The sequence below is a fragment of the Triticum urartu genome, chromosome 2 (assembly GCF_003073215.2).
Source record: "Triticum urartu cultivar G1812 chromosome 2, Tu2.1, whole genome shotgun sequence".
Taxonomy (NCBI): domain Eukaryota; kingdom Viridiplantae; phylum Streptophyta; class Magnoliopsida; order Poales; family Poaceae; genus Triticum; species Triticum urartu.
The window spans coordinates 698,298,781-698,310,728 of record NC_053023.1 but is presented as its reverse complement, the minus strand read 5'-3'; the positions used below and the strand labels follow the sequence as shown (position 1 = coordinate 698,310,728).

Sequence of the window (11,948 nt, the reverse complement as noted above, 5' to 3'; positions counted from 1 at the left end):
ATCCGGCCCACGCCTCCGAGCCATGAGGTTTCCCCTGTCGCACTCTCGGTCCAACTGCAAAGGGAAAACTCCCACATGGATACCTGAAATCCGAACTCGTAGCGACGACTTTTCTCTGCGCCAGTAGCATCGTCGACGACTTCTCTTGCTCTTCCTTGCATCTTACTTTTATGTTGGAGAATGAAAGTGCACTGCTCCTAGCACCAAAGCAGCCTACATATTGATATTTTCCTCTACGAAGCTTCGAACCTGGAAAAATAACGGAAAAAAGGAAAATTTCTATGAATGTAGTGAGTATCACAACACTTGTGGGGCGCTAGATGGGAGGTCGTACACTTTATCATAGGCTGATAGTTTGTGATGTACAAATATGTGGAGTGCAAATTTTTTCAGTAGGTTGTTGGGTGAGAGCGAAAAGGCTGTGAATAGGGAACTAACAAGGAATGTAGGCACTGTATCAGTTGTATTGTTAGCCTATAAAAGTTCCACAAATCAATCAAACTGGGAACACTTCTATTAGCTGCACTTTTATCCGCTTGACAGATACATGCCTTACCGAAAAAGCCTTTCGCCCCGCTTTATAAATAAAGCAAACCACCGAGTACAAAGTCAACAAGGTACCATCCGAACAACACACACACATACAACGTCACCGCAAGCAAGGTCCAACACACGCGCGCACAAACACTACACAAGGTTCAGTTGTTGGCACAGCACAACAAGCCCAGCACATAAAGAGGCACGCACAACACATAAATGGCGGTGGCGGCGAGGTAGAGAAGATCTAATCCGGCTCTAGTGGTGGTGGGGGAAGCGGAAGAGCCATCCGGAGAATCATCGCACGAAGCTGGCTGACGATGGAGGTGATGGCGTCTCTCTCCCTAGGGCGGCTAAGCGGCCGCCAAAACTGCAAGTAACCAGACCATTTGAACAAAGCGTCAGTAGCGCGACGAAGAGGGACATGCTGAATCACAAGCTTATTTCTAATAGTCCACAGCATCCAGGCTAGCACACCGATGGTCAACCACCTAATGTGGCGAGACGCGGGTGGTAACGCCTGAAGTTCGGCGAAGAGAGCGGGAAAGTTGTTGTGGTCCCAGCTTTCGCCCACTAATTCGCGAAAACAGCTCCAGAGGAACTGCGCAGACACACAGGTGAAGATGATATGGTTTGTATCCTCTTCAGGCCCTCAAAGCGGGCACCGCCCATCACCAGGGCCGTTGCGCTTCAGGACCTCTACGTCGGACGGAAGGCGGCCGCGAATCCATTGCCACAAGAAGATCCTAATCTTCAAGGGGAGCCGAATCGCCCAGATGATGGTGAGAGCCTCAGGGCCGAACGAAGGGGCTATAGCCTGGTAGAGAGATTTAGAGAAGAATTGCCCAGATGGCTCTAGCCGCCACCTGGTGCGGTCCTCTCCTATCTCCAGATCCGGCTCGTGCAAAGCAATGCAGTCGAGCAGGTCCTGCCACTCAGCATTCTCCGCCGGTCCAAATGGTCTCCGGAACGCGAGGTGCCCTAAGTCAATAAGGGCCACCGCTACAAAAATCCGCGGATCTACCGCGATGGTGAACAGGTCAGGGAAGCGAGTCGCGAAGGGGGAGTCCCCAGCCATCTATCGAACTAGAACAGCATGGCGGTGCAGGATCCAACTGCAATCGAGGTCCCGATAGGGAGGACTGGGAGGAGCTGTATGATGGATTGCCAGAACTGGGACCCACCGGATCGCTGGCAGAAAGCGAGTGGCTGACCACGGAGGTATTTCTGTTGGATGATGCAAAGCCACAAGACACCCTCTCCGTTCGCAGTCTGCCAAAGCCACCTAGTCAGGAGAGCTATGTTCATGCGTTTAGAGGACATGATCCCAAGTCCACCCTGATCATGAGGTTTACAGATCTCCGACCACCGGACCTTTAGTCCTGTATTATGGACTTGAAGTTGTCTTTACCCATATGAATGTTGGTGATGGTAAAACTAACCTGCCACATAACTTCCTTGTTGCCTTGATTTTGAATTTTTTGACATGTATTCCTGAAGCCCTTCTTTCCTGTATAAAGGTACTGTTTTCACATACTGATATATTGTGTGACATGAATGTCGATAGAACTTCTGATTTCCTGACAGTATATAAATTTAATTTCTGCAGCGAATTTATACTAAGTAGTCTGTATCATCCTGAGATTAATCTTGGTCAGACGCGATTTTATGCCGACGGAAGAGAAGTCGCCACGCACGACGCGGCCAACAGCGTACCATTATCCTCGTCTGTACCGCAGCAAACATACCCACGTATGCCCGGCCATGAGGTTTTTCCCCTGTCGCCCTCTCACTTTATACTCCAATCTGGACTTCCCAGTAGTGACGATTTTTCTTTGCATGAGCAGCACCATCAGTGCTGACTTTGGGGTCTGCTCTACTTTGTTATGGTCTAGGTCGACCTTAGTGTCTCATCAATACCAGTCCTTTCTAGACTGTTTTATTGAAGTGCAATAAAAGTCCAGTCTAGATTGGAAGGACGAGGAAGAAGTCTCCAACCACACATCCACTCACTAAACTGTTCCGAAGAAGAAGAAAACTGTCCCAGGAACCATTACCTCAATTGTTTATCTTCTATGGCAGCATGCCATTTTCTTCACTTCGGCACAAAGCATTTTCCGATGAATATGGCCACATCTTGCACCCCCATTTTCACCCTCTTTTTCCGGAGCTCATTCTGAAAATCTGATGATACTCTTACACATGCAAAACCACTCTTTCCCGGCGACAAGCTCGGCTCCAGCAAGGATGTCTTTGCTCTCGGCTTCTTCTCCCAGCAAGCTCCAACACAAGCCTATACCTTGGTATATGGCACAACCAGATCCCTGATCGACGCTTTGTGTGAGTCGCCAACCACGATGACCCAATCACTGCACCTTCTTCTGCCGCGTCGGCCTGAATGCCAGGAAGGCGGATGAGCTCCGCCTGATGCGGGAGGAAATCGTCCTCTCACCCGTCCGTTCATGTTTGATTGGAAACGACATTGACGCGCTGTAAGCGGCGCGCCGGAGCAGCTTTCTCGACCACCACACCGGTATGAATGCCACGTCATTGAATAAATTAGTATTGGTTTTCATCCAATTTAACTTATTGACCCTGGTCAATTCTACTTTCTCTTAATGTGTAGGCGTCTTGTGAGTTACTCGGAAGAAAAGGCACATAGTGATTATGTCGACCACAGCGTCCACCGGCTCCGACGATATCAAGCATTGCATTATCTCAGGAAGCGATGAGCGCGTGATCATGAGCTGTCACTACTCAAGTTTGAACTGTTCGTAGTAACGACTTTTCTTTGGGCGTATGGCATTATTCAAGTCTATGAGACTTGCTGGCGTGCTGTTGTCCAGCCATCAGTACCAGTCAAGGTCCCTGAAGAAAGGTTGTTCTCCTTGCCGTCTCTATAGATTAGTCCGAAAATCGAGACTTTGCCACTTTAATATCTTCAAATCAATTTCTCTTATTCTTTGATACTACCTCTGTATCAAAATATATATAAAAAAATTTGTAGGCTAAACTAACCTAAAAAATGCCTTATATTTAGGAGGGAGTATATATTTTCAAATCCTTCGATTGGGTCTTACCCTTTTGGGCCCATAGTGAGATGTCAATGCCAGAGCCCTCTGTGCCCACTCATGCATGTTCATAACTCCATACACAAATCGATCGGAATTCGGAAACAACACAAGGCTTTACCACACACGTCGCTCTTCCAGTGTGGGTGAAGCTCATGAATCATCAGCCGACCGTTTTGTGGCCCTGACGAGGCCGGTGATAGCCGTCAGGTATGGCCGTAGATGATGCCAACGAGGTTTCTCCTGTCGCCCTCTCACTCTAGGCCCCAATCCGGACCTGTAGCTATAGTGACGATTTTTCCTTGCGCGTTGAATGCCGTTTGTAGACTTTTTCAGTCTGGCCAGTCATCTATGCCATGGTCTAGTCGACCTTGATATTTTTATATATATCATCACTAGCCTACCCAGCTGTGTCTTTTTTCCACATCATTTCAAGATTCTGCCATCTCTCATTTATATCAGTGACACACTTTCGTCCTCGGCACAACCAGATGAATGAAGGAGCCTAATGGGTATGCACTACATCTCCATCTTCTTCCTCTTGTTCTTGAGTTCTTTATGCAAATCGGATGACCAGCTAACACAAGCAAAGCCACTCACCCACGATGACAAGCTCGTCTCCAAGAGCGGTGACTTCGCTCTTGGCTTCTTCTCCCTGACCACCTCCAACAAGAGCTTTTACCTTGGCATATGGTACCATAGCCTTCCCGGACCACACACCGTCGTGTGGGTTGCCAACCGAGACAACCCAATCGTCGCCCCTTTGTCCGCGAAGCTCATCGTCACCAACAATTCTCAAATGGTATTGTTTGACTCCAGAGGCCACAATATTTGGATGACACCAAGCAATATCACTGCTGGAGCGCCAGGAGCTTACGCAGAGCTAAGCAACTCTGGGAACTTTGTTCTCCGGTTGCCAAGTAACACTGACATATGGCAGAGTTTTGATCACCCAACCGACACAATCCTTGCAGGCATGAGGTTTTTGGTGAGCCACAAGGCACAGGTCATCACGCGGCTTGTTGCTTGGAAGGGCTCGGATGATCCATCTTCTGGGGACTTGTCAATCAGCGGCGACCCTAGCGCCCCAGACCTTCAGCTTGTCACTTGGAACAAAACTAGGCCATACTGCCGCACTGTGTGGAACGGTGTGTCAGTGTCCGGTGGCACATATCTATCAAACACCAGCTCCATCCTTTATCAGACTGTTGTCAACTCTGGAGACGAGTTCTACTTCACGTACGCAATCTCTGACAACTCGGTGTACACACGCGTCATGCTTGATCATACTGGCAAGTACAAGTTTCTAGCATGGAACAATCACTCGTCATCATGGGCACTCATCAGTGAATACCCCACTGCTGCATGCGAGCTCTATGCCTCGTGTGGCCCATTCAGTTACTGTGACTTGACTCAAATGGTCCCAACTTGCCAATGTCTTGAGGGGTTTGAGACTGTCGATGATGCAAACTTTTCTAATGGATGTCGGAGAAAGCAAGCGTTGAAATGTGGTAATCAAAGTCATTTTGTGGCCTTGCCTGGGATGAAAGTTCGTGACAAGGTCTTGCATATACACAATAGAAGCTTGGATGAGTGCGAGGCTGAGTGCAGGCGCAACTGCTCATGTGTAGCTTACGCTTATGCTAACTTAAGCGGGGCCATAGGTATGGCTGACCCGTCAAGGTGCTTGGTATGGTCAGGGGAGCTTGTTGACATTTGGAAGGCAACCACAGGCGGTGAGAGCCTGTACTTACGGCTTGCTGATTCTCCTGGTATTGTTCCATGTCCTCCTTTCTTCCCAAGTAATTAGCATGTACTCTTCAAATTAACACCGATATTCACAAAGGGAGCGTGTGGACATATGATTTCTCATGAACATACCCAGATTATAAAATGTTGTACTATCTTACTGCCTATGTCCATCTAATTTTCCCATCACCTTGAGTCCTTGACATGATATTTGAATGATGACATGGTAATCAAAATGTGAACATTGTTTTCCTACTTTAATATATGTACCAAACCAAACAAGATTATAATACTATAGATGTAATGTGTGGCGAAAATTTAGGCATATCATTTTTAACCTAATCTATTTTTCTTGAATGGTATTAACAACTAAAATTTAGAAGTTCCATATCCAAAACGCCACATTTTTAATAACTAAAGAGAGTAATATGGAACATCCTTTTTATCAAACTGGCAATTCCTTTCAAGATCATTTACAAATACAATAGATATACTTTTCCATTCTTGACAAACCTTCAGTTTCAAATGCGTTTACAATTCTTTTCAGATTCATGTCTTAGCTTTTCCATGAGGAAATAGCCAGTTACTGCCATGGCCTGACACTAGCCAAATATACATTATTTAATTTGGAGGGGTAGTTTCTATACACGAGCATAAATACTCTTTTAAAATGATCAAATCTTTATTTTACCACAAACCATGGTAGCCCAGTTAGCTAAATTATGTTAGTCTAGACACTTAGTTTAATTGCACAGACCCATCATGGTACTTATATTCAAGTAAATTCCAAAATTTTGGTTTGTTGCATTTCTGCAGTTTATAAGGGGATCAGTTCAGTAAAGATTATAATCCTGATTATAGCATGCGTGCTGCTACTAACATGCGTGTGCCTTGTCTGGATGTACAAATATAGAGGTAGAGTAACAAATGTCCTCTTGTTTTTATATATGACACTAGTGTAAATGTTAAGTAAAAATTTGATGTCCTAACAAGCAGGCACATTGCAAAAGAAGGAAAAGCAGAAGAAACTGTCACGAGGATACTTTAGCACATCCAACAATCTCGAAGGCAAACATACGGAATTTCCATTTGTTAGCTATGGAGACATCCTTTCAGCAACAAATTTTTTCGCTGATTCCAACTTGCTTGGACGGGGAGGTTTTGGCAATGTTTACAAGGTAATAGATTGTGGTTATCAGAATGTGTTTCAACAGAAGATCAAACAAACATATTTTACACTTCAATTGTTGTCTGACTCCTAAAACACCCTTGATTCTCAAATCATTTTTATCCAACTATAAAATTATTGAGAGAAATAGGTTAGTGGGGGTCACCTATTTAGTAATATATGGGATTAGATTATTGAAAATAAGCAGCATAATGGAATGGGGCATTTTTTCCATGCACGGTTGCATGTTGAGGTCGGCCGCTTCCTACGCATGGTTGCATGTTGAGTTGACATGTTGTGGGAAATTGGTTAGTGGGGATCACCTATTAGTAATATGGAATTGCTGAAATATATGTCCATGTTGATGCCACATAGTCCAAAATCAGTGTGGTCTGGTTGAGTTGGTGATTTGCACTAGTTTTGATATTCAAGGGCATAACGGAAACAATTTTAGGGTTGAATAATATCTTGTGGGATCAGAATTAAAAGGGGTTAAAATATACTCCCTCCGTCCCAAAATAAATGTCGTTGATTTAGTACAACTTCGGGATGGAGGGAGTACTTCTTTTTGTGAAAAGGTATCTTTATTAGAAGTAAAAAAAAGTCGGTATCCAACCTGTTCAAGTGAAAAATATGCGCTCATGTAGGGCACACTTGAAGGTGGAAATGAGGTTGCTGTAAAAAGGCTTAGTCAGAGCTCCGGACAAGGTATAGTGGAGTTCAAAAATGAAGTAATTCTAATTGCCAAGCTGCAGCACAAGAACCTAGTCGGACTTCTTGGGTCGTGCATTCATGAAGACGAGAAGTTACTGATCTACGAATACTTACCTAACAAAAGCTTGGATGTTTTTCTTTTCAGTAAATCCCTTTTATCTTTTGTTGAATGTACATTAGAAAATTCTTTAAAGTAACCAAGTTTTAATCATGTTGACAAGCTTCATTTTATATTAAACATGAAAGATGCTTCACGAAAACATGTGCTTGATTGGTCGACACGGTTGAAAATAATTAAAGGAATAGCAAGAGGTCTTCTTTATCTCCATCAAGATTCAAGATTAACAATAATTCACAGAGATCTCAAAGCAAGCAACATCTTGTTGGACACGGAAATGAATCCGAAAATTTCAGATTTTGGTATGGCAAGAATTTTCGCTACAAACCAAAACCAAGCAAACACTACCAGGGTCGTTGGGACATAGTAAGTAATTGGTTTACCAACAAATCCTTGACATTGCTATTTTATGGTTTGCTACAGTTTGTTTTGAGGATTCCTTGACTTGTTTAATGTTTAACAGTGGTTATATGTCGCCTGAATATGCGATGGGAGGTGCTTTTTCTGTAAAATCAGACACATATAGCTTCGGTGTTCTTCTCTTAGAGATTGTCAGTGGCTTGAAGATCAATTCACCTCAGCTCATAACAAACTTTTCTAGCCTTATCACTTATGTCAGTATGATTACAAGATATTTTCAATCTCCCCCTCCCCCCTTTCCCAACAGTAAAGTTAGTAACTTGATGTTGACCTCACTCTATTGCTCAGGCATGGAGACTGTGGGAAGATGGAAACGCCATTGAACTTGTGGACTCTTCCTTTGTTGCAAGTTTCCGACTTCATGAAGTTCTGCGTTGTATTCATGTGGGACTCTTGTGTGTTCAGGACCATGCTAGGGATAGGCCACTTATGTCATCGGTTATGTTTATGTTCGAGAACGAAAGCGCACCGCTTCCAGCTCCAAAGCAACCTGTGTATTTTGCTCAAGGTACTTGTGCGGACGAAGAAGGAAGGGAGATTACATCAAACTCTGTGAATGCAGTGAGTATCACAACAGTTGATGGCCGTTAGTATATGCAGATCTTAGTACAGCTTAATTGTATACTTTATGGCTTGCTCTCCATGAGCTGATCTTTTGTGTGGTTATTCATAATAACTTGTACTCCATATGAGTTTATTATATGAGAGAAGTTGTGAATAACAGAGGGGGAACCGTCCTCATCCCTACCCATGTCCTGCAACTTAATATGCCGTACTAAATGTATAGTACCTTTTTTTGTTGATAAAAGAGTTTAATCAGACTTTTACTTTCAGAAGCCATCCATGATATAATATCCTACTGAATAAGATTAACACCTTCTGCTGTTTGATCAGTTAAAAAAATTATGTGTCCAAAACGTTGCAAAATACTATAGTCATGATTTAGTTCATGTAGCTGTAGCACACGCCATTTGATTCATTAACCAAATTGTACACTTCATGTCACTGTGGCACACGCCATTTGTTTCATTCATCAAATAAATTGTACACTGAACTCAATATGCCCCCCTTTGCACCTCAAGCGAATAACCTATACTGCAAATTAAGTTCAGAGCAGGAATCCAAATGCAGGTTAGCACCTTTGCTCAAGCCGGGACTTTGAAGGCCCTGGAATGGCCTTGGATTCAACGGACAGGTCGACGCCACAGCACGGCCGGAGCGCCGCCCGCCCTTGCTCGCATCGGCTCCGCGACGAGCAGCTGCCATTGCGCCACCACGGGCTGAGCCGGTTGCTTCCTCCGAGGCCTGTACGCCTCTCGACCGGCGCGCCGCACCGGCGGTGGCCGACGCAGCTTTCCTTATCCTCATCGACTCTGGAAGGAATGGCATTTTTCTTAGGGGTGGAAAGATTGGGAGGCCTTGGCCCAAGTGGTTACGGGGCCGAAAGCCTGTGATGGTCGAAGCTAGGGTGGGCGGCCCATATAGAGCGCTCCTGACGCTCCCAGCACTTCCCCAAACTTTTCTCAAAAAAAAGAAAAAAAAGTTCTTCCCCAAACTGTCTAAAAAAAAAGGTTCTACCCCAAACCCCCGGTCAGTTCCTCGACCAAATCCACGCCGGTCTCATTGAACCAGATTCTCTTTGTGCTCGTGTACTGAAGGCAAAGTACTTTCCAACATTCATCTTTATCCTTGAGGCTGAAAGTAAACCCGGTATTTCTTATACTTGGAGAAGTATGTATACTTAGAGGGGCTGAGGTAGTAAAAAAAGGTCTCATTTACAGAATCGGTGATGGGTCTAACGTAAACATATGGCAGGATCCTTGGCTCGCAAGAGACGGGTTGCATCAGCCATGTACTCCGAGGGGACAGTGCATTCTCACGAAAGTCTCGGAATTAATCGATCCTACTACCATGATGTGGGATGAGACGTTGGTCAGGGATATTTTCTGGGAGGAGGATGCTCGGATTATTTTGGCAACACCCATCCGGAAAAACTTTGAGGACACACTATGATAGGAAGGGGTTCTTCTTAGTCAAGTCAGCGTACCAGCTATACATTGCAGAGAGGGTGAGCCAGTTTCCTCTTCTACCAGTGATCAAGATGAGTTCCAGTGGAATGAAATTTGGAGTACCCATGTCAGCCTAAAGTTAAGAAATTCATATGGAGATTTGCTCATAGCAGTCTGCCGCTGAAAGTGAATATTAGTCGTAGGGGAATGGATTGTGAGAAACTTTGTGTGTGTTGCCGGAGATTAAACGAAGATGGTTATTTTTTCCGAAAAGGGCCCTGGCCTCTGCATCAGAACGATGCATACGGCCATATTATTAATAATAATCAAAAAGGTTCCACAAAGATCGTCTGATCTGAAAAGCAGAAAAGCTCACAAAGAGCAAAAGCATCATGACAGGAAAAGCCACAACCGGCAGGCAAAAAAATATAAGATGGGAACCTAAAACCCTATCCTATTACATGACCGCCATCCAAACCGATTGAAGATATCCCGAGCTACCATCTCCCATCGGATAGATCCAGTAACCAAACGCTCCCTGGCTTCCGTCGGAGTGAGTAGCGACCACATACGGATCAATGTAGTAGCCTGAAAGATAACCTGCAAGAAATGAATATTTGTTGTTCTGTTAAAAACCAAATCGTTTCTGCAGTTCCATACAGCCCATAATAAAGCACATACTCCAACACGGATATATCTCGCAGTTTCGGAGTCTAACCCATCTAACCACGTCCCAAATAACGTGTTGATGGTATTTGGAGGAGTAATATTAAAAGCTAAGTACACCGTCCGCCACAAATTTTTTGCCAAGGGACATTCTGTTAGAATATATTGTATGTATATACGGTTGTGTATATAAAACCGTATATACTCTTGGTGTTGCGTGCGTGATCAACTTGTAATCCGGTAGTTAGGTTTAAGCTTCGATCTTTATCTCATAGGATAGCTAACTTGAGGATCAAGCCTAACCAACTACCGAATCCTGTAAACCCTAGCCTATGGCTATATATAACACGCAACGCGTCCCTGCTAGGCATACGCTTCAAGCCATCTTTCATGGTATTCAGAGCCTATCTCCTCTAAAGCACATCTCTCGTAGCCATGCCCTCCTCAAGGTCCAATGTCGCCACGCCTGCCCTCATTCCCATAGCCGACCGACTCCATCGCTCCAACTTCCTAGTATGGCGCGCACAAGCCATGGCAGCCATCCGTGGGGCGCAGCTCGTCTCCTACCTCGATCCAGATCGGGAGCAGCCAGAGCAGAAGCTCCGCGACAAGGACGGCAAGCCCACGGACGTGCCCAACCTTGCATGCGACACCGACAAGGCTCAAGACTATCAGGTGCTGAGTTTCATCTTCAACTCCATCTCAGCTCCTGTCATGGTTCAGGTCGCACACTGTGACGCGGAGGCCGAAGCATGGGCCGCCATCACGGAGATCTTCATCTCCCAAACTCAGGCACACGTCGTCAACACCAGAATCGCCCTCTCCACCACCAAGAAGGGCAATGCGATGATGTCCGAGTACATCGGGCGCATGAAGGTGCTCGGTGATGAGATGGCATCGGTGGGCAAGCCGCTCACCGACGACGACATGGTGTCCTACATCCTGGCGGGACTCGACTATGACTACGTGTCCTTCGTCTCCACGATCTGCGCTCGCACTCAGCAAATCAAGGTGAGCGAGCTTTACTCGCAGCTGATCAGCTTTGAAAGCAGGCTGGCCATGTTTGAAGGCAGAGGGCAGTCCTCCCACTCCTCTGCCAACGCCGTGTCTCGTGGCGGACGCGGTGGATCCAACCGCGGTGGTGGCCACGGTGGCAATGATGGCCGCAATGGAGGCGGCCGTGGCAATGGAGGAGGCCGCAACGATCTGCCTGAGGTCTTCTGCCAAATCTGCACCAAGCCAAATCACACGGCCATGGAGTGCTATCGTCGTGTTGATGTCTCCTTCAACAAGGAGAAAACTGCAGCAGCCGTCAACACCAACTCCTCCTACGGGGTGGACACAAACTGGTATGTGGACTCAGGTGCAACAGACCACATTACCGGCGAGCTCGACAAGCTCACCGTCTGTGACAAGTACAATGGACACGATCAAGTAAACGTGCCAAACGGCGCAGGTATGAAGATTTCCCATATAGGTCATGCATATGTTCGTAC

General features: G+C 45.6%; 1 protein-coding gene, 1 long non-coding RNA gene and 1 pseudogene across 8 annotated transcripts; 2 read left to right on the top strand and 1 right to left on the bottom strand.

Moving 5' to 3' along the window:
• Nucleotides 1-552: 552 nt before the first annotated feature.
• LOC125539854 lies at nucleotides 553-9,214 on the bottom strand. The gene is made up of 2 exons (XR_007297064.1): nucleotides 8,917-9,214; nucleotides 553-907 (listed from the first exon to the last, which is right to left on the bottom strand). It is a non-coding gene; the product is annotated as an uncharacterized LOC125539854 (long non-coding RNA).
• Nucleotides 3,849-8,609, top strand: LOC125539853 (G-type lectin S-receptor-like serine/threonine-protein kinase B120). Of its 7 annotated transcripts, XM_048703379.1 has the most exons (8): nucleotides 3,849-4,120; nucleotides 4,583-5,380; nucleotides 6,174-6,272; nucleotides 6,354-6,535; nucleotides 7,173-7,383; nucleotides 7,486-7,723; nucleotides 7,821-7,971; nucleotides 8,066-8,609. In XM_048703379.1, exons 1-8 carry the CDS (start codon nucleotides 4,117-4,119, stop codon nucleotides 8,366-8,368), a joined length of 1,986 nt encoding a protein of 661 aa, XP_048559336.1. In that variant the 5' UTR covers nucleotides 3,849-4,116; the 3' UTR covers nucleotides 8,369-8,609. The 7 variants fall into 7 exon arrangements, with proteins under 7 accessions (XP_048559336.1, XP_048559333.1, XP_048559334.1 ...); XM_048703376.1 differs by having other exon boundaries at nucleotides 3,850-5,380; XM_048703377.1 differs by lacking the exon at nucleotides 6,174-6,272 and having other exon boundaries at nucleotides 3,850-5,380.
• A 2,147-nt stretch (nucleotides 9,215-11,361) lies between the features above and the next one.
• LOC125541913 lies at nucleotides 11,362-11,500 on the top strand (annotated as a pseudogene).
• Nucleotides 11,501-11,948: the final 448 nt, after the last annotated feature.